A 22,516-nucleotide genomic window follows, 5' to 3' on the forward strand; every position below is an offset into this window, starting at 1 on the left:
GAAGGGTATGGTAAGAATGTATTGTGCATCATCTGTAAAAAGAATATGGATCAGAAAATACAGCGTGATGAAGCCAAGAAATGTTTAGAAAAGCAAGCAAAGAAAATGTTAGCAGTTTCTAATGCAAAACACTGAAATGTCGATGGTGTCACTGTGAGAATTAAAGTACTCGAAGAAGACAGAGCAAAAACTGATGCACGCTCAATTTTAGCTGTGGTTCTTAGTAAAACAGGGGATGGCTTTTATAAAGTTGGTACTAAAACGGGTATCTTAAAACAATTGTATGCAAAATCTGAGTTTAGCGTTTGCAAAGAGAGATTTTTAACGAACGTAAAGATATTTCCACACAGGGACATCCCCTGTGTGGAAATATCTTTACGTCAAACAGCAATAAAACAATCCCTTGGTACTGGGCAGGGTTTCAGAAAATGTGACTGCAAATCTAAATGTACCACAAATAGGCGTGCTTGTCGCAAAAACCAATTGCTACGTAATTCAAAGTGTCACCAATCTTTAGATTGCACTAATAAGTAAGCACAATTTTATCATATGTTTTGCAAATTCATTTCCCTAATACTGGTAGTAATAATATTTTAAACCGTATGATTTTTGTATTAGTTTTTAAATTGATGATTGATTCTATCAACTAATTTGTTGATTGTTTGATTGTATTAACTTGATTATTTAGATATTGAAAATTAAATAAATAACATTATGTTAATTTAAGCGTACAGAAAGAAACGTTGCTGTTGTTCCAGCAAAGATCTTAATTTCACTTTACCGAGTGCCTAGTAGGTAATGTGCAGATTACCTAGATACTCTGCATATTACCTAGGTAATTTGAAAAATGGAATTATTTTCGCAGCTTTAACGGATCACCCTAGTTAATCTGCATATTAGCTAGGGTGATCCGTTAGCTATCACCCTAGCTAACGGTGGGTTATAGCTAACGTTATAACCCACCGTTATAACGTTACGGTGGGTTATAGCTACCCACCGTATAGCGTTATTAGCTCGGAATTAGCTAGAATTAGCCCATTCTAACTAATTTCAAGCCCATTCTAGCTAATGGCTCGAAATCCGTTAATGTGCACGGATTTCGAGCTTTAGCGGTAACATATAGCCTACATCAATTATAAGGTCAAGAAATTTCATATTTATTCTGGCCCATTCTTTCCAATGTTGTAAGAAGATTTTCTGAAAAACACTTTAAGTATTCTGTTTTAATAATATCAATTCCAGGTGAGGTAACAGATTTAAAAGGTTAATAGCTCCTTTTTAGCTCCTCCAGTGTAAAATCTGTATTGGAAACACTTTATATACATCCGTCCACAATTGTTCATCATTTCCTCCATATTCTTGTGATAGAACATTATCTAATGTAACAGCAAATGAAGATTTAGATTCATCCGTCCATATTGCACGTTTACCAAAAAATTGACTATTGACCTCGAATAATCGTCATTAATAAATATATTTTTTAACTTTTTAAATGACTAATATTTTAATAAATTTTAAATTTATCTTCGAAATTAAACAATTCACAAATAATCATTCTTTTTGTATTCGGTTTAAATTTTCCAACTCTAAAAGCACGTTTAATATTGACATCTGTAATCTTTAAATTATTATTTAAAAGTTTTTGAACCTCAACTAAACCATCGTCCATTTTATCATTATCCTGTAAACCCGAAATTACAATGTTATTCTTTCTTTATCTTCTAGTCTCATTAACTTTTTATGCAGATTATTGGGTATTATATCTATTTCTGTATTTGATTTGCCAGTTTTAACATAGCCTTTTCCTCTATCAGCTCTAGTTTCAACATCTACCAATGCTGTATCTATATTCTCAATCCACGCTTGCATTCTAAATGTTCTAAAAGTACTTGTAATTTACTATTTGAAGAAGCTTGTAATTTTAACAAGAGTCGAATTCCTTCTTCGACATTAATTTCCCTTTCGGCACTTATACAAGACAAAATCAACTGTTCCGTCGACTCACCTGAGACATTGTCCTCTCTTCCCATTCGTTTTCTTACATTTCGCGGTGCTCCATCTTGAGATAGTGGCGAAAAAGTTTTCCTTTTTCGAGCCTGAAACTCTAACATTTTTCAAGAAGAAAGCAATAATGTTCATATGACAGCCACAAGAGTCAAACAGTGCCCTTAAATTAGCCAAATTTAGGCCACATCAAGAGCAAATTAACTTATAAATATTTGGATTTTTAATAATAGATTTTATTATGTTTATTGGTTTAAGATAATTGTTGATATATATTATAAATAATAGTATATTGTGTAATTAGTTTATAATATAGGCGATTATGGCATGAATGGAAGTTTGGCACACGAGCGCCTATTTACATAAATGCCATAATCGCTAATTATAAACGAATTGTCATACGGTATTTTGTGGTTAAACTATACATATAAGAACACTTTATTTATGGAACTCAAAATCATGTATAAACACAGTGTTTTTGGTACCCGTGCCATAAAACCGTGCCACAAACACTGTTTATACATGATTTTAAGTTTCATAGGTATAATGTTATAGGTGTAGTCAACCACAAAAATATTTTATTAGGCTACTAGATATGTAAATATTATTACAGTATTATTAAATAAAGACAACGGGATTTGAAAATTGGACTATCCAAAACTTTGCTATTGTATGTAATCGTTTGGAATTTTGCATATTTGCTTATGGTCTCAAATAGAACGAGTTGAATTTTATAGGAATACTCGATTATAGAAAAATTGAAAAACTTAGGGTCAGCCGCTTATGATTCTATACTACCCATGGTATAGCTATCGTTAAAGTCTGTAATCCGTTATTTTATAAAATAACTAGTTATTTCATAGAATACCTAAACAGGCCCATTAAAGTGTATAATGTTCGAATATGCTATATTTTAACTACGTATTTTAACTCATCGTAAAAAAAAATATTACTAAGGAGATATCAGGATCTTTTTGAATGTTTGCGATTCTTACCAACAAAAAAGAAACGTGGAGAATAAATGGTGTTGTTGTAAAGACAATGATATTTACACATATGAATTCAAGATGTCAGGTAAATCTGATAGATTTTCAGTCTTAACCTTGCGGAAACTACAAGGTTATTTTAATGTACCAAGATCATTTGACTAAGTTTGTTGTTTTAAGGCTCCTCCAAACAGAGGCAAAGAAGTTGGCACATACTTACTAGATATATTTCTGCTTCTCGGTGCACCCTGCATCCTTCAGTCTGATAATGGCAGCGAATTTTGCAACAAGTTCATAGAAGACTTGAAAATAACTTGGCCAGAACTTAAAATTATACACGGGAAACCAAGGCACAGTCAGAGTCGAGGAAACAGAGGACACAGAGGACAAACAAAAATATGGAAAATATGCTGACAACCTGGATGCAAGACAATCTACTTCATGGAGTAACAGTCTAAAATTTATTTAGTTCATGAAAAATAGAGCTTTCCACTCAGGTATAAAGAGATCTCCTTACGAAACTATGTTTGGGTGTGCAGCAAAGGTGGGATTGTCAATAACACCCATTCCAAGGAAAGCATTTGATTCATTGATTAATGAAGATGATTTGCAAGATGCTCTGTTTAAAACATGAAATAAGGACACTGGTTGAAGAAGCCACCTCTACATTATGTGACATTTGCTCGAGGGATTCTGAGGATCACTTAGAAAGCTACATTTCAGATGATGATGTTGAACAGGTTATGTTTAAATAAACAATGTCCAGAAAGAAAGAATAGCGACCAAAGAATGTTTGGAAATACAAGCAAAGATAATGAAAATACTGTCAGAAAAATCATCTTATCCTGTCAACACTAGGCGCTGGTGCTGACAGGATAAGGAGATACCAGATCCATTCTTGAAGTTGTTACGGAAGAAACTAGACAAGGATTTTATCGATTCGGAACAAGAAATGGGCACATCAAACAGTTATATTGCAAGAATCAATTTAGTGTCTGTAAATAAAAATTAATATCAATTGATGAAATAACGGACATTGAGAAAAGCCTCCGGTCTGTCGCTACAACCCAGTGTTGGTACAGGTCAGGGCTTCAAAAAATGCTCATGTAAAAAAACAAATGTGACAACAAAGGATGTGCTTGTCTAAAAAACAATGTTCTCGGCAATTCCAAATGCCACTCCAGCACTCTCTATTCTAATGAATAGAAATTATTATAGTTTTACAGTATTTATTTATTATATTAAATACAGTATAATAATTTGACAAGTTTAACATGCATTTATTTTATTACTTCTATTTCATATTCTAACTAACGCTGGTTAGTTAATTCATAGAATAACTATCAATAGTTTAGTTAAACAATGTAATTTTTAATTCATTCCATACTTTATCTAAACCAAACAGTATTCTACGAAATAACTAGATATTCTATAGCATAACGGCATTCAATACTTTAACGGTAATATATATATATATAAACATATAAAGTTAAATACGATTTAAATTTCATAGTACAGTATAATGTTGAGAATTTCTGTACAATTACTGTATTTCGTAGGGTTTCTTGTATTATGGCCCAATTTGAGCAACCCGGCGTTACGCAGTTATCAAAGCTACCGGGCATGGATAAAAATTAAGACAGCGTAAGCGCAGTTATTCCAGATATTACAGGTCCGACAAATAAAGAATTTTCAGAGTCCTGCCACAAATAAGCTACGTACTGATTATTGACTATTTGTGACACGCTATAACGAGGAAAAATTAAAATAGGTTTAAAGTAGGTTTAAAATTAATAAATACAAATGGATTTTGACAGTTTGTGTGTTAATTATACTTTGTATGGTTAATGTCCAGATACGTGGACTGTCATGGCGGCAGTTCCTGTTTCAGCCTCGAAACCGGACCGGTTTGGAGACGACATGTCACGTGACGACGCGAGCGAACGGCGGCGGCTTCTGCGCCGCGATAAACGGGGAAAACCGACGCGCGGGTTAACGTCCATATACGTAGACTGTCATGGCGGCTCATCTCTGATTCCGGAAAAGAAAAGGAAACAGTGGGGACGCACGTTCTAACCCAACCTAACCTAACCTAATCTAATAATATAATTGGTAATAATTATGCTGATTTATTAGAATAGGTTAGGTTAGGTTAGAACGTGCGTCCCCACTGTTTCCTTTTCTTTTTTCTTGTTTAAAGTCCAGACACGTGGATTATCATAGCGGCTCACCTCTGATTCTGGCAAAGAAAAGAAAAGGAAACAGTGGGGACGCACGTTCTAACCTAACCTAACCTATTCTAATAAATCAGCATAATTATTACCAATTATATTAGGTTAGGTTAGAACGTGCGTCCCCATTGTTTCCTTTTGTTTGCTGGAATCAGCGATGAGGCGCCATGACAGCCGCCGACGCTGCCGCGGCGCAGCAGCAGCCGCCGTCGTTCGCTCGCGTCGTCACGTGACATGTCGTCTCCAAACCAGTCCGGTTTCGAAACTGAAACAGGAAGTGCCGCCATGACAGTCCACGTATCTGGACATTAACCCTTTGTATTTGCAAAATTTCCTCAACACAAAATAAGAAAAAAGTGAACTTTTAAGAAATTTGCGGGATTTCCCGGGATATTTCCCAGGTTAAAAAACAACCGGGATCGCGTTTGAGAAACCCTAGTATTTTGCCAAAGCAACCGTCTTATTTGTTTCAAATCGCTTTGTCCGAGTTTTATTAATAATTTTTAATAGCTTTTTATAATTAAAAACGTTGGTACGATTAATTTCACAATTAAATGGTTTATACTCTGAGCACTGAGCATTGTTTAATTATGGCCCTATCCGGTCGAAGTTTACGATCTGGGACCATCATGGCCGCCCTTCCGGTTGAGTGTACTCTCGCTCCCAACGACGTCCGTCGGAAGCGATGCGCGATCATGTGACTACCCTACCTAACGCGTTCACACAATAAACTAACCTAACTTATTCTAATATACTATCAAGTGCAACTACAGATTTAAGACTACAAATAAAAATTTGCAATCATCGAAATAGGTTGTGTTTTTTAACCGGAGTCCCGCTAACCCGTAACTAAATATAAATAAAAATGAATCAATTAAATACTACTTACCATTATTATCCTTCATTCATCAACTGTAATCCGATTTTTAGAACTAATTTCAGATTCACGAATGTTGGTAACGACGTTCTGCTTCTTTAATTTCTTCGATTTTTCTTCGGTGTAATTGTCATTNCATATAAATAAAAATGAATCAATTAAATACTACTTACCATTATTATCCTTCATTCATCAACTGTAATCCGATTTTTAGAACTAATTTCAGATTCACGAATGTTGGTAACGACGTTCTGCTTCTTTAATTTCTTCGATTTTTCTTCGGTGTAATTGTCATTCTTCCTCCTCTTACAAAATTTGTCCTTCTTGATTTTCGCTTCTGGAGCAGCGGGAACAGTTACAGGTTCCTTCCATATCGGCAAACGTCCTGCTCTTGGATAGATTCTGCTTATGTGTTGTGTAAATATTTGAAATATTTCTCCTGGTCGCAGTTGTTCCCATTTCATTAACTTTTTATACATAAAAGCATATGAATAAGAATCGCACAATTTCTCTGTGTAATGAGATGGCATGTTTTTTTCTGTTTTTCAAACATCGCCACAATCTTTTAATAATTTGGGTATGAACCCCAGTAACAGGATTTACAAAATTTTCAGCATGTTTCACTGTTTCCTGTTGTATTTCAATTTCTTCCAAATAATCAATCCTATTATACCCCTTCCTCTCGTCTGTACGTATAATACTTCCTGAATGTATAAACCTAATCACAGCCCAATTAAGACTCTCCTCTAATCGATCATTAACGTAACACACGAAACATTTTCTGTCCTCCCTACAAATACCACCTACAATCCATTTCGTATCTTTCAATTGCCGACCTTTCTCATATTTCCTTTTGCAAACCGTAGTCTCATCTATCTCTACGGTCTTTCCCGGTCCTCCAATTTTCGTATTACTTAAATTACTCAACGAAACCATCATTGCGTGTCTAATGTAATTTGTCCAATCAACGGCAGTTCTTTTACTTATATCTACGGCCAACCAAGCGGATTTCAACGAACAGTCAATACAGATTAAATGCCATATAAAGGAAAGAATACTTGACTAGTATAAATTGCCACATTTCCCTTTAAATGTCCCCTCATAAACAGACATTTTAGTCACATTTCGGGCATCGAAAACTAACACAATTTGCATCATTTCTGAAACAAATTTTATACTTGCCATTACATTTAACACAGTTTCGGCTGTTTGAAGGCCTAATTTAATTGCAAATTTTACGTCTGATGGAATTCTTACATTCAGACATAATTCAGAAAAATCAGATAACAAATAACGAATGAAATTCACAGTGGTCCAATTCTTAAATTCCATTATCAAAAAAAAAAACAAATTAATAACTAAACTCACTCAAATAAATTCAACAATAACTTTTAACGACTTACACACCTACCACCTGCACGAACAAATTTGCATAATTTCTCACACGTACACATTTACGTCATAAGATAACCTATTTGCATATGTACACACCAGTGGCGTGCCGTCATTAGAAGCGGTGGATGCGCCGCTTCCCTTGTATTTTCTAAAAAAAATAAATACATATTAATTTTAATTACAACTAAATTTAATGAATGAGAGAGATGCACGAGGTACAGAAAAAGCTCTAGAATTTATTTTCCTTAAATTTACGATTCATGTATCCGTTTGTCATAAAAATTTGTCTTTCCACTTTTTCTCGAGACTACAAATATTCGAGTAAAAGTAATCGGTTTCGACTTATTTCTACTTAAGAAGTAGTTAAATAATTAAGCGATTATGGAATTGAGGACATAAATATAACCCTGCTGAAAGAGTTGGAATATTGCTTAAAAGCTTAATCGACCCAATCTCTAGCCGAGTACAGTGGGACTGATTTCTTCGAAATATTACATGTAATAAAGAGAGAAATTTTTCCAGTTCAACGAGAGTGACCGAAAAGTTGTAAATTTTGGAAATTTCCGTGGACAACACCTGGTCGTAAAACGAATTAATTAGAAAACAAACGACGGACAATCTATTAAGTTTTACATATTTAGACTTTTACAGCTATGGTGAGAAACGTTTAAAATTTACAACAACCCTGTCGCGTCTTTTGAGGTATATTAGTGATGCAACAAAAGAGACATTTGACATTAACCGGTATGGGCACCCTCGGGATTTGGTAGCCCGCGTGCATGTACGCACCACACATCTAGCAGGACTGTCTCGTTCCACTCGTAGGGAGCTGTTTGACTAAGTGGTTAAGATTTAAAGAGTAAAGAATATTTTATGTTATTTTTATGTACGTTTCATTACAAAGCTATATTTAATTATAATTTTCTTTAAAAGTACTGTATATTCGTACAATTGAAGAATGTTTTGTACCAGGTATGTACTCGTATATCCACCACACATTTTATTTCATCGAGTAAGTTTTTATAATTTTATTTTTAATTGTAGCCCTTATATCGTGGCTAGCGATTCGGAATGTAATTGCGATATTGAAAATTTATTTTAAAAAAGTTTTGGCTCGAGATCGTATAATGAAAAAGAAAACATTATTAAAAGAGAAAGGCCAATGCCTAAGTTAAATATAAACGCTTCAATAAAAAAATTTGTTCGATATTTTCACGATAAAATGGCTCTGTAAATGCATAAAAATGCATTTACAGAGTGAAATTAGTGTGTGGAATAAGAATGTCTTTGACAATTTAGCTGGCAAAAGACACGAAAAATCGTCGATTCTTTCGTATTTGAAGCAATTTGGAAATCGAAGCGGAATAGAATTTAACATTAGTAAATAATATAAAATAAATATTGAAAATTATAACGAGATAGTTACGGTTTATAAATATATTAAATCTAAATAAATAGATGCTATGTTTTTATCAAAGCAAGAATTGGCATTTAGAGGGCGTATGGAATATATTGGATCTAATAACAGAGGTAATTATATTGAACTTGTTTATTTATTATGTCAGATAAATAATCTATAAAAATACATTTAAAGAAAGAATTAACCGATTGCCCCTGGAAGTCGGCTTCTTATAGAAACACAGCTTCCCTAACATCAAATGTCACGGCCATTGACCGGCCTACTGACCATTTCTAATCGCGCCTGTGTTGTTCGAGATTCCGGAAGGGCGGCCATGATGGTCCCAGATAATAAACTTCGACCAAATTAACCAAAATGGCCACCTATCTACTCACTGTTAGATTAAGCGAAAAAATTGTCCAAACATTAAATTATTACTGTATTTCAGTAATCCAATAGTGCTGTTTTTCCCCAAATGTAACAGGACTACTGTATATTATAACTCTTTTTATTCTTTTTAAGTACCTTTAACAAAATGCATTTCGGACTCATATCGTCTCTCTTCAGTTGTTATACAATTGTTACATATTAAACTGTATAAAACAAAGGTACAAACAAATTCCCGATTTTACAACAAAATTATTAAAATATAAACAATAAGATAAATTCTTATTTCAAAATGGCCTCCTTTTTAATTATTTTTAATATATACAGTATATATTTTTTAATTTAACAACCTTGCCTATTATAGTGGCGGATTCGTATTAAGATAATGGATCTGTTTGCATCTTTTGTATTACATTAACTGAGTTAAGCTGTGTCATACAAACACAGCTTAAATCAATGTAGGATACTTATTACTACAGTTTATCTTACAATAAAATTTAAAATCATCAACTTGTCAATATTTTTGTATAATTTAATTATATCTTTATGCATTAAATCATCGTTAAAGAAACTAAATAACGAACCTTTCGGATCTTGATATATAATGGCAAACGTTTTCCATTGTTTGGCCTCAATAAAATCTCTAAATGCAAACCCTTTTGTATCGGCGTGGGGATGCAAAAATACAGTAGTATCACTGGGTTTAGTGCGATATTCCCAACGGTTTATAAGTAGAGGTATGCCTGCAGACTCCGTTATAGATTGAACGGATGATGTAGCACGCACAGACTGAGGACCAAAAATGGCCACTACTCCATCACTTATCATTTCACAAGCTAAAGAATATAAAAAGAAAGATTGAAAATAATTAAATAATTTTATCTATTACTTAAGTATTGTATTAGTTAGTTTCTTTTACATTACCTTTCTTAGCTGAGAAAAATCCATCGTTCTTTTTAACTACAGCAATGGACGCCCTCAATTTCATATTTCTCATATTCATAATAATACTTTCATTGCTATTTATTTGATCGACGGCTAATCTGAAAGCCCATTGCAAATATTCATAATGTTCTTCGAATATGGCACCTAATTAAATAAAGTAAAAAAAATTTATAAATTAATCATAATCCAAATCTAAAAATATCTCTAAATTTATTTGTTTCTTTACAATTGTTATTTAATTTATTATATATTTTCTACGCAAATAAATAAAATATTTAGAAATATATTCAATAATTAAATCTGGCCACCAGTGACCAGAACCGCCGCTAGCAACCGCGGGACCCCTTCAAATATATAAGTTATATATGTTATGGACCAAGTGATTAATAGGGCATTATTCGTGATGCCCGTATTAATCACTTGGTCCATAACATAAATATATATACTGTATATGTAGGAATAGTAAGAACAATAATCAACAAAAACAACGAAACTGCTTCATCTTTTTTTTATAAGTCCAATTCCCTCTGTTCGTCTTTAAGAAATGTTCGGTCAAAACCCCTCAAGATTATTACATTTTTGGTCTCAGGACAACTTGAAACGTCAAAAAATGCATTTAAAATATTCTTTTTTCCCCCATTTTATAATAATTAATAATATAAAAAAGGTTATAAAGATGGTAAAAACAACGAAACTGCTTCATCTTTTTTTTATAAGTCCAATTCCCTCTGTTCGTCTTTAAGAAATGTTCGGTCAAAACCCCTCAAGATTATTACATTTTTGGTCTCAGGACAACTTGAAACGTCAAAAAATGCATTTAAAATATTCTTTTTTCCCCCATTTTATAATAATTAATAATATAAAAAAGGTTATAAAGATGGTGCCAAACACTCTTATAAAGTTTGACCGAGAAAGTTACATAACTCTTTGATGGATTTTTTAAAATTGGATACGTAAACTAACACGAGTTATTTACAAAAGAAATTCAATATTAAATAATGATAAATTCTTACCAATAAAAATTCAAAAAAGTAAAAAATTTAAATAAATTTAAAATACATAAAATAACTTGAATTCAATAAATTAATACACTTTTAATTTAAATATCGTTAATATTATACAGAAAAATATTGTAATGTTTAAAACATGTGTTAAGAGCAAGCACCTTTGTCTATACATATAAACTTATTGGTTACAGTCCAATTCACGTTAGAAAATACGCAAGGAAATGTTTTTGTCTGCAACAGATAACTGTTGAAAAGAGAATGTGGAACTAATTCCAGCATCTCTTTCAGCTTGTCTGGAAAAAAAGGGGATTATTTTCAGAATATCTATAACACTATGACTGAAAATTCTAACATAGAAAAGATTACTAAACCATAAACACTTACATTGAAATATCGAAACGAAAAAATAATAATGATTTATATTATGTCGATATGATATAAAATTCTTATTTTATTAAAAACATAATTAATTACATAAGATAAATTAGTATACTGTTTAGATATTTTTTTCCTATGTACTGTAAGATCAATTGACGTCATTTTATGCTTAAAAGTAATAATTTTATACGAAATGTAAATACTACATTTGTTTTATAACTTCTTTCAACATTTTAATTACAATGGATTAAAAATTTTTAAGAAAATAAGGTGTATCTATATACATATAACATAGAAAAAAAATGCCTTACAATTTAAATTACACGCCAATTTACAAATATTTAAAGCATACACTTAAGATTTACTGACTTTATTAAAGTTTATTTCACGTATCCTTTATGACAACAAAATTTAAATTTATCATCAGAAAACTATAATAAAATTTGTTGCAAACATAAAGTAAAATTCCAGAATTGAATAATTCTATAAATTTAGATTAATTTGTAATAAAATATTAAGTTTATTATTTAAAATACTGGTACAATTGCAGATATAAATGAAACTGTTATCACCTTAACAAAGCTGTAGACCATATTCATAGAAGCGAAAAGGCAAAGGAACCATACCGAGTCACACTGCATGCTCTGCTAAAACTATCGCGTTTAATTATTTAGCCACGCGAGTATGCTGGCTTTTAAATAGTCCACTTGAATGTTCGCGGAGTAATTGATGTTATATACTTTTAGGGGATGTGGGAACTCGTCCCCACCGTGCCTGAGGAGTGTCGGTCAAAGCATCTCGAGAAATAGCGAGCCTTGACTAACGCAGAGCATTGAGAATGAGCGCCGTGTCTATATCATAGCCTGCTTGCAAACATGACACCCGCAAGCAAGAATGGTGATTGGATTCGATTAAGGCAACGCAGAACATTGGCGATCTTCCGAGGAAATGCCTCCCGGGAGGACTTTTATGGGAAACTGGGTCCTATTTAGGCGTTACTGACGTGAAGAAAACCCCGAAAACTCCACGTGGCCAGCCCATTGGAGAGGCACGAACCCACGATCCAGAGTTCAGTGGTTTTATCCACGCGGTCACTGATGAGCAAAATGGCGATTGGAACTGTCGCCATAGGGGTTCCACATTTGAAGGCGAATTTCTCGTAAAGGGTGGCACGTTAGATTTTTTTTATTCTTTACCCATAAATATCGTTAGAATGTCTGACACCGTGCTGGACTGTCTGTTAAATACGCGATAGATTTAGCGAAGAGCACTGCGTGATTTCCGATCGCGCTCAGAAATAGGCTGATTTGAGGGCGTATATTACGCGAAGGGTTATATATATAGGTATGGTTTCTTTGACCGTTTTGCTCATATGGGCATAGTCTACAGCTCTGTTAAGATTTCGATAGTATCATTCACATTTACAATTTTTTAAAAATAAAACGTTGTTAACTGCGATGAATTAACATCACAGTTTTTGAAGAATTGAAGCGAGGTGTTAATCTCACAAAAACAAATTCAATATATTTGAGTAAATATCTTAAATAATAAATTTAATATTTTATTAGTAATTAATTTAAATTTATAGAACTGCTTCATTCTGAAAGTTTAACTTTACCAGAGGTCAACATTAACCCAGCAGAAACTATTAAAAATGACTGTAGTTGATTATAATCCCTAATTTAACAATGGGACGAGGAAAACCTCTAACGTACAGAAAAAGGTAAAATTCTTGTTTCTATAGGTAAAAGTTACTCTGCATGAGCACTTGCTAAAACAATTAAATCTGTCATTAACTGTAATTGACAACTTTGTTAAACTTGAAGATCAGTATGGCCAAAAGAAATCAACAGGACGCCCTTCATATCTTACAAACAGAATAAAACGAGCCATTGTTCGCCAGATTGCCAGCAACAAAACATCACCTTGGAAGTTAGCAGCAACGCAAGAGTGCAATCTTGGTCAATCAATTATTGGAAAACTTGTGCAGACGTGCCAGCATCTTGTATATAAGTCCCATCACTAAAGCCTATTCACAAGGAGAAACATTTACTATAGGCTAAAGAAAAATGAGCTAGATAGACACGTGAAAAGAAATTATCTGGAGTGACGAGAAAAAATTCAACATTGATGGTCCAGATGGTTGGAGCCACTACTAGCATGATTCGAGAAAGAAGGCAAGAACTATATTCCGAACGACAAGGTGGTAGCTCAGTTATGGTGTAAAATGGTTTTAGTTCTGAAATTTACTTCTTGTCCTATTGAAATTTAATGTTATTAAACTTATATTTGTTTCCAATCTGAAGTCTTATCACACCTTTTGGGAAATACTTTCAATTGGACCCCAAGAGACTTTTTTAGCTGTTATACTTTATTAAAAATGATTTAAGACGTCTATCCCTCTCCAGTTTTAAACTAGATACTTTTCGAGTTACAAGTTACAACAACAATATTTTTTAAAAAAGAAAAAACCTGTTATTAGTAAAATACAGATTGTATATTCTAAAAGACACAAGACTTAAAAAAAAAAATATTATTTCTCTCTTAACAATTCTCATTTACCTGAGCTATTACAACATTTCGCTCTTTAATGATATTTGTAATTTTCCTTACTTTTTATTGATTTAATACTCACTTACATATCACTGTAATTCTGCTTAATTGCTCCTCCAATTGGTGAAAAAGGGGTATCATAAATCGTGCATTTTTAAGCCTATAATATTGTCATTTATTCTTTTTTCTGATTTTATTTTCGTAATTTTTAGGTGTTCAAACCATTTTCTTTATCATTATTATTTTCGTTTATTTTTATTTTGAGTTCTTTTTGATTTCGTATCTAGCGTTGTTAGTGTTTTGTGGAGTTTTAGTTGAAAAGGAAACACTCAGCTTTCTGCTTTTACAAAGGCGTACAAAAACAAATGATTATCAAAACATTTTTTTGGAGCAATTTCTTGTCGTTTGCAAAACGTATTGCTGGGAATCGATGGATCTTTCCATAACACAATCTTCATTCGCACAGCAAACTCAAACTCTATGTACGAATGGTTTTTAGTTAATGGAGTGCCTATTATTGATTGACCAGCTCTATCTTCTGATCTTAATCTGATGGAAAATCTTTAGGGATGCCGGCTACAGACGCAAATGGGCAGCAATATAATAGTATGGAGTAAGTAAAACAAGCCACGATTCGTCACTAGAAAGAAATAAGCATGTCTTTCCTTCAAAACTCATATAATCGTTGCCTGACCGCATTTATAAAGTTAATTTAGCCAAAAGAGGCTTCATTAGATATTAGGTTATTGTTAAATCCAATTTATCATTATGTCATTGTTTCAGAGGCTTATGCCTTTATATTTTTAGACAGTTAAATTGATTGTAATTCTAAAAAATTATCGCTTATTTTTTCTGTCTCAATAAATGGTTATAATTTTTTATGTGCATTTGTGAAAGTTCAAGCAAAGTTTCCAGTGTGAATGATTTTATATGGAATCTATTAGTATCTTTATATTTATGGAACACTTTGAGGTGTATAGCATATATTTCTTAATACATTATACTTTTCCTTTAATTAACAATAGAGTCGTCCCGGTCATCTATTAACTGCTTTCAGGGAAAAGTTTTGAATTGAAATAATGTGACTTTAAATTTGCATCGTATGTTTGTATATAATTAATCGAGCTTCCAGCTCGTAAAGTTTTCATATCTGATCTCGTCTTTCATCTATCTAACACTGTTTTCGAGAATAAGGAATAGGCTTATAAGTGATAACGTATAAATCTTTTATAGGCCTATTCGTAATTTTAATCCAAAATGGCCGTGCCCAAGAGCGTAGCCAGCGAGAGACAGAAGAGGGCAGCTGCGCTTCCATAGAAGAATTGTAATTGACACACAGACACACAGTACAGATGTATCAATTTAGCATCAATTGGCTTGTTACTCTACGATGAAAGCAAAGGAAAAATACGAGAAGAATTTGTAGGTTTTGTGGAACTAAAAGCACAAGGTGCCTCATCAATCGCAGAAGTAGTTGACAATTTTATGGTCAGTTATAATTTTCCATCAGAATGTTGCGTTGGATTTGTTTTCGATGTCTGTTCTACATTGGCGGGCAAAGAGGGTAGTGTAAAAGCGATTTTAAGGAAGAAATATTCTCGAGCATTATATATTTTCACCACTCAAGCCACAAACTTAATCTTGTGGTGAACTATAACTGCCACTATAACTGATACAATAAACTTTTTTAGGGAATCGACTGCTCGTAAAAATTACGCTCCAAATCTATCACGAATGTGTGAAACAAGATGGTCGGAGAAATATAAATCGATTTGAAAATTTTCTCAAAATTTCCCAGAGCTTGTGAGAGCTCTAGGAAAATTATCCATGGAAGAAAATTATGTCACAAGAAAATCTGAATACCAGTTGCAATCTGCGGTTACGAAACCATTGTTTATCGTTGCCTTAATTACTACAGCAAAATACTCAGCAGTGTTGGAATCAGTAGTTAAAAAAGCACAAGACATGGCAATAAAATTGGAAATAGAAATTTGTGTTCTACGTCTTGCTCATAAGCAAAAACACAGGAGCAATCCTCCATCAGACAATGACTATGAATACTGGCAACGTTCTCTAATTATATCATATCTGGATTCGCTTACATCGTTAAGTATTCGATTTTTTCAAGAAAATACTTCAGCCTTTTCGTTGACAAAACTACACCCTTTATACATGACCAAAATGAGTATCACAGATTTACGCAAGAACGCAGAACTGTTTACAAATTTTTATGAGTTGGATGCTGTCACTGGAGAACTGGATCTTTGGTATAATTTGTGGATGAAGAAGAATTTACCGGAAGGCAAATTAAGGGATATAGAAGTCGTTGACCTGTTTAACGAAACTTCTATTTTTTTCTGCCATGAGAAAATCATTCACAATTCTGAGCGCTATTCCATGCAATACGGCGACCATAGAACGATCTTTCAGTACGCTTCGAAGAGTGAAGACCTGGCTTTGGAGCACTATGGGAGAGGAAAGATTGACTGGATAATGCGCATCGAAATTTTGTGAAAGAACACCGTAAGATGGTGGAAAAGAAAGTTATAGAAGACTTTTCGGTAAATCCGAGTACAGTACTACATTAACTACATTAACTACATGGTAGGTAGTAGGTCCACTTATAAAGTGGTAGCATGTAAAATTATTATGCTAATAAATAATAAAAGCAGTTTTTTAATAGTTTTGAGTTATTTTATATAAGAAATCGTCATGTTTCACTCTCCCTTCCCACTTCCTCGAAACTAATAACAGTTTCCCCCCTTTAGTTCAGATCCTGGGTACGCCCTTGCCGTGGCCACCATTTTATTCGAGTTTTTATTGTTATCATCTGTTTTATATTAATTTAGTGAATGAAATAAGTTTATATTGATGATCTTTATTTCATACAGATTATTGTAGTTTTAATAAAAAATAAATTGCTAAACGCAGAAATCTTATTAAGCTTACATTATAATTAAGGATAGTTAACTTCTTAATAATTAAATATTTATTGAGAATATTGTAATTGTATGTTTTATTCAATAGCCGGATGCAAAAGAACAATAGCATTCTATGAATCGTTTTCTATTTGTTAAAGGTAAATTATTGGCAGTATTTTGCATGTTTATTTTTGCTTTCATCTTTAATTGGACAGGAGACTTTGCCAAATTTTTCCTTTTAGATTAGTATAAAAAAGAGAAAACAAATAACTCTTTTGTTTCTATCGGGTTCTTCACCAAATAATTACGAAAGTGTCGTTGTCACTATAATAAGAATGCTAAACAGAAAAGATTTACTTCTACAATAACGATGAGGAATAAAAAATGTTATAAATAAAAACTAATATATACATTTTTTTAAATTTAAATAGATCCTTTTTTTTTAATATTTGAATTGGCTTAAGAAATTCTTTTTATTTTTTATTTTTTTAATTTTAATGTGTTAAATTATTTTTAATTTTGAAATGAGATAATGTGAAAAAATCCGAAATGTTTATGATAGTTTTATTCATTACTTTTATATTATTTGTTACATAATGAAACATAAAAACTGTTGTATTAAAATTAGTAGTCGGCATTTCTCCAAAGACTTTTATTGCTAGTTTATTGTCAAAATAAACTCTTTAAGTGTAATTTGAACGAATTAAAGAGTTTAAATTTATTGTTGATTAATTTCGGCTTTCCCGAATTGGGTTTCATAAACCTGTATCTTATTTTTTTTTATAAAATACTGAGCCTTTTCTTCTAAGAATAATCGAATATCCTAATTAATCTTCAATACTTCTGAATGACAAAATCAAATAATTAATCGTAAGAATCGAGTAAATATCTCGCTTTCAAAACTTATGAAAACTTAATTTAGCATAGAAGACAAATGAAAAATTATATTATACAAAATATATTAGATAATTTGTTTCTTTGTTCTCTCACGTTACTCGAGAAACAATCATGTCCGAGTACTTATTAAATCAAAGCATTTCCGATAATTCTAATTCTTACGAATTTCCACCTGTACTATTTTAAATTAAAGTAATATACAGTTTAGTTGCTTTTCTCTGTGTTAGTATTTAACTATTGCGTGTACTTCCACTGTTAATTGCGAAATAAAGCGCTATAACACATTCAAACACTACGCAAAATTTTGGCATTAGCTTTGGAATGGAATGCGAACAAACAAAAAGAATAAAGTATAAATTAGAAATCCAAAAGCTACTAAATGCGCTTTCTGGTATTATTAAATAGCGGTAAAGTTGCCAAATGACATCGTCAGCGACTTCAATTATTTTTATAATAAAATTTAATTAATATAGAGCCAAATAGTTAATTTATAAAGCTTTTATTATTATTATTATTATTTAGTTTTATGTTTTTGGATTTTCGAGCAACTCAGACTAATGATTTCAAATAAGGATTTTAATTCTTCCGAATAATTGTAAGGATAATAGAATTAAATAACTATTTATCGATTTTATTGAAAATATATTTTTAAATTTAAAGTTTTAATGATAATTAATATATTTTTATTAAGCATGTAATTAACAACAGTGTGGAAATAATTTTAGTTTTTTTTTTTAATAATAGGTTTATTCAGAAACTCCATTGAAGATATCTAATTGAAAAATTCAGTATAATGAATGTTCTGGACAATTTTAAATATAAGTTTCCTCAGATCTTATCACAGAGAGGAACAGTTGGGCTATTCGCTTGGTTTTCAATTTTCGAGGCCTCAAAAACATCAATGAATAAATTGAAAGAAATATCTAGGAATATTCATAACACGTTTCGGCATTTGCTCTCACCAGATGAATGTGATATTTCAAGAAATGTTAAAATATCCGCATTCATCTGCCCATTGCTCTGGTGGATCCAGGATCAAACCCGGACAGATCAAAAAACCTCAGATATTTTTTTGGAATGATCCGTCCGAATATGTCAGTCTCCGTTTCTCATCACTCGACCACCCTATTGTAAGCCTGTTCAAACCCACAATAAGCATGGTAGAAAGACCATCTTAGTGCCCATAGTTTAAAAAAAAATTCAGCAACGAGTTGCTTAACATTCCCGGCGACATTTGTTATCATATTTTATTAAAAACATTTTATATTTTTAACTATTACAAAATGGCAAAATGATTTTGAGGATAGGGATGGGATTAATAAAAAAAATTGTAAATGCTAAATAATGAGTAAAATCATCATTAAATCTTACCCTACTGGAGTTTCACTCCCTTTATCCCCCCAATCCGCAACCCTTACTTATTAAAATTTAACAGCATCAATCCTCTTAACAAGCAAATCTCCCTACAAAATTTCAGAAATTTTTGACAAGAAGCACAGGAGTTATTAAACTTCAAAAAGAGTGTAGAAAATGCTTTCTCTTCACACATACACATCTTGGGATCATTTTTTGACCGATCTCTATAATTACTTTCTGTTATATATAACAGCCAGGAAAGTAAAAATATACTGGCGACAAAAAATCATTTGGCTATATCTTTCTCATCCCTGAAAGACTGGATATATTAACATCTCTTGAAAATTAAGACAATAAAGAGTGGTCGAGAATGATTATATCAATACATCGCTAACAATTTCGTTTTTAATTATAAATATGAGGATTTAGGGCTATCTATGATATTTATAAGCATAAAATAAAATAGCAATGAGAGAAAACTCTCTAAGTACATAAGATATGTATGTGTCAAAATGATAGAAATTCTATTGTTATTTTACGACTAAATGATATAAAGTTATACGAAAATTAAAGTAAGTTTCTTATATAAGGATAAAGATTATCGCTACTATTTATTATTATTATTTTTTTTTATTATTAAAAATAATAGAGATATTTAACAAAATTTTTTTTCCATTTATCAAATGAGCTTTTTAATTTAAATTTATAAGTAATATTACAATAAGAAGAAGCTAGGTTTTAATATTATAGTATTGAACATGACATAAATTAATCTTACCACGTATGCTTTAATATATGTAATTTTTTTTATTATTATAATTTTTTTCATTGTTTCCTTACAAAAGTTGTTAAAAAGTCATAAAGTTTCAAGTGGTCAAAATTTTTTAAATGCAAATATTATTTAGTCATTTTAAAGTTAAAATTTAAAGAAAAAATAATAATAAAGAATTATTTATTTATTTTTGTTTAAAGTAATATTGTGTTAAACAATATACTTTCTAATATTTAAAAGTTTACACCCTTTGTTCTGTTCTATTTCATTAATAACTTGTGTATTTAATTTTAAAAAAAAAATTAAAATAATTTCACAAATTAAGTACATGTTATAATGCGAAAATCATAATCAGCGCATTAAAAAATTGTGTATAATATTAGTTCTATAATAAATTTTAATTACATTACATTACGATGATCGACACATTTCACTATTATATAATATAGATACAATTACAAGATAAGTATCATAATTTGGCATATTAATTTACAAAAGTATCATCGGTATATTATATCAATTAATATATAGTTAGTGATACAAAATTTTAGTTTAGAAGAAAAAAAAACAAACTTTAATTTTAATAAAATAGCATTTAAATTAATAAATTTTTAATATAACTTACCAATATTAATGACTTCACCAGAAACTGAAGTGAGTAGTAATAAGTATAAGAATATCCGCATAATTTTTAATAGAGAATATTAAAGCACAACTTAACCATCGAAATGCTGTTTTANATAAAATAGCATTTAAATTAATAAATTTTTAATATAACTTACCAATATTAATGACTTCACCAGAAACTGAAGTGAGTAGTAATAAGTATAAGAATATCCGCATAATTTTTAATAGAGAATATTAAAGCACAACTTAACCATCGAAATGCTGTTTTAAAATCACTTAGTACCAAAGATTTTTCTTTGTTTATACCCTCTATACTTGTAGTCGGGATGATTTCATCTTAGAAAAAGAATAAAAAAAAAAAAAACGAAATGCTGGCACAGATCCACCTATTCAAATCCAGTACATCCTTCCACTAAACTATTCAGAAATGATTATGAAGCTAAAAACAATTAAAGAGTTTTATTTCATTAATTGTTTTTATAGTCGTATAAAACACTATCCTATTACAAAATTAAATAAATATTATTAGGTTAAGGTAAAGATGAAATTATATATCAAATTTTTGATTCTTTGCCAGTTAAAAAAAAAAAAAACGAAATGCTGGCACAGATCAAAATATGAAAAGTAACAGGTAAATCTGCTCCGACTTTGAAATCTTATGAACAATAAAAAGCCTATTACAAGATTTATGCAGAAATCTTGAGACGGAAGATAATTAAAATAGAATATCATGCCAAGTATATAAAAAGATGGCAAATAATTTTGAATAAAATATTTAATTTGCTTTTAGATTATGCTAACAAAAGCAATTTTTTTTAGCATTTCAACAAAATGCGTAATCTATTATTAATTAATCTGTTTATGCATTATCTGCTTATAATGCATAAGTAGAGTTATAAACTTATGTTTTCTAGTAAGTATTGACATTTTAACACAGACCCTGAGATGCTATTGCTAATTTTTTACTCAATTTACTTGTTGTATAGTTTAACTCTTATTATTTTCTAAAAACTATTTATTCAGCCTATATTTTATTTCGAGATTTTACAATGTAAAAAAGAAAATTAAATTTTAAATAATTAAAAAAAAAATGTAACAACGAAATTCTATTATTTTATTCAAGTTTTACAAAGTGTTGATTATCCATACAAGAAATTAAATTTGCAAAAAAAACGAGTAAAAAATAGAAATTTTTTCACGTGTTTTTTACCAATTGGTCTTCTTCCAATAGATTATATCTTCTTTCACCAAGTGAAAATAGCGAGATATAAAGAATTTCCTTAAAATATTGATATTAAAAAAGATATTGGAGATTCTCTTAATATTGATATTTATTTAATGCTTTATTAATAAAAGCTTATTTGATTTATTCCTCTATAATTTTTTAACAAAATGTTTGATTTATCCTTAATATAATTGTCCTTATTTGATGGCTAATGTATAACTGCAAAATATTATTGTCTTTGATAAATAAGGCATTATATGTTACCGAGTATCGACAGGGCCGACGTGACTTTTTGCGGGGAAAGAATACATTCAAATCCTATACTTAAATTTCACAATAAGGAACTATTTATTATAAGTACAAAGGATGTTACATATATTTTTTGTAAGATGAATATTACATAATTTTTTTGGCTTTATTCGCAGCAAAATTGATTGAGTTTGCTACTTCGCTTTCTATTGAAAGAATAGACAGAGATGTAAATCGTTCTTGTGTTATTGATGATCGAAGATAATTTTTTATTAGTTTCAACTGCGAGAAACTACGTTCAGCTGAA

At 31.1% G+C, this 22,516-nt stretch overlaps 1 protein-coding gene across 1 annotated transcript in view; it reads right to left on the minus strand.

Moving 5' to 3' along the window:
* The window catches only part of LOC111624034 (glutamate receptor ionotropic, kainate 2-like), a 62,322-nt gene extending 41,465 nt beyond the window's left edge, over positions 1–20,857 (minus strand). The window contains exons 1-3 of the mRNA XM_023366800.1: positions 20,734–20,857; positions 10,204–10,368; positions 9,864–10,115 (exon numbers count right to left, since the gene is read on the minus strand). Coding sequence (XP_023222568.1) covers positions 9,864–10,115; positions 10,204–10,368; positions 20,734–20,794 — 478 coding nt within the window. The 5' untranslated portion in view covers positions 20,795–20,857. The remainder of the gene's footprint in view (positions 1–9,863; positions 10,116–10,203; positions 10,369–20,733) is intronic.
* Between the last annotated feature and the right edge of the window lie 1,659 nt (positions 20,858–22,516).

Source organism: Centruroides sculpturatus, unplaced genomic scaffold, assembly GCF_000671375.1.
Source record: "Centruroides sculpturatus isolate CEXI.00-Female unplaced genomic scaffold, Cexi_2.0 scaffold192, whole genome shotgun sequence".
NCBI lineage: Eukaryota > Metazoa > Arthropoda > Arachnida > Scorpiones > Buthidae > Centruroides > Centruroides sculpturatus.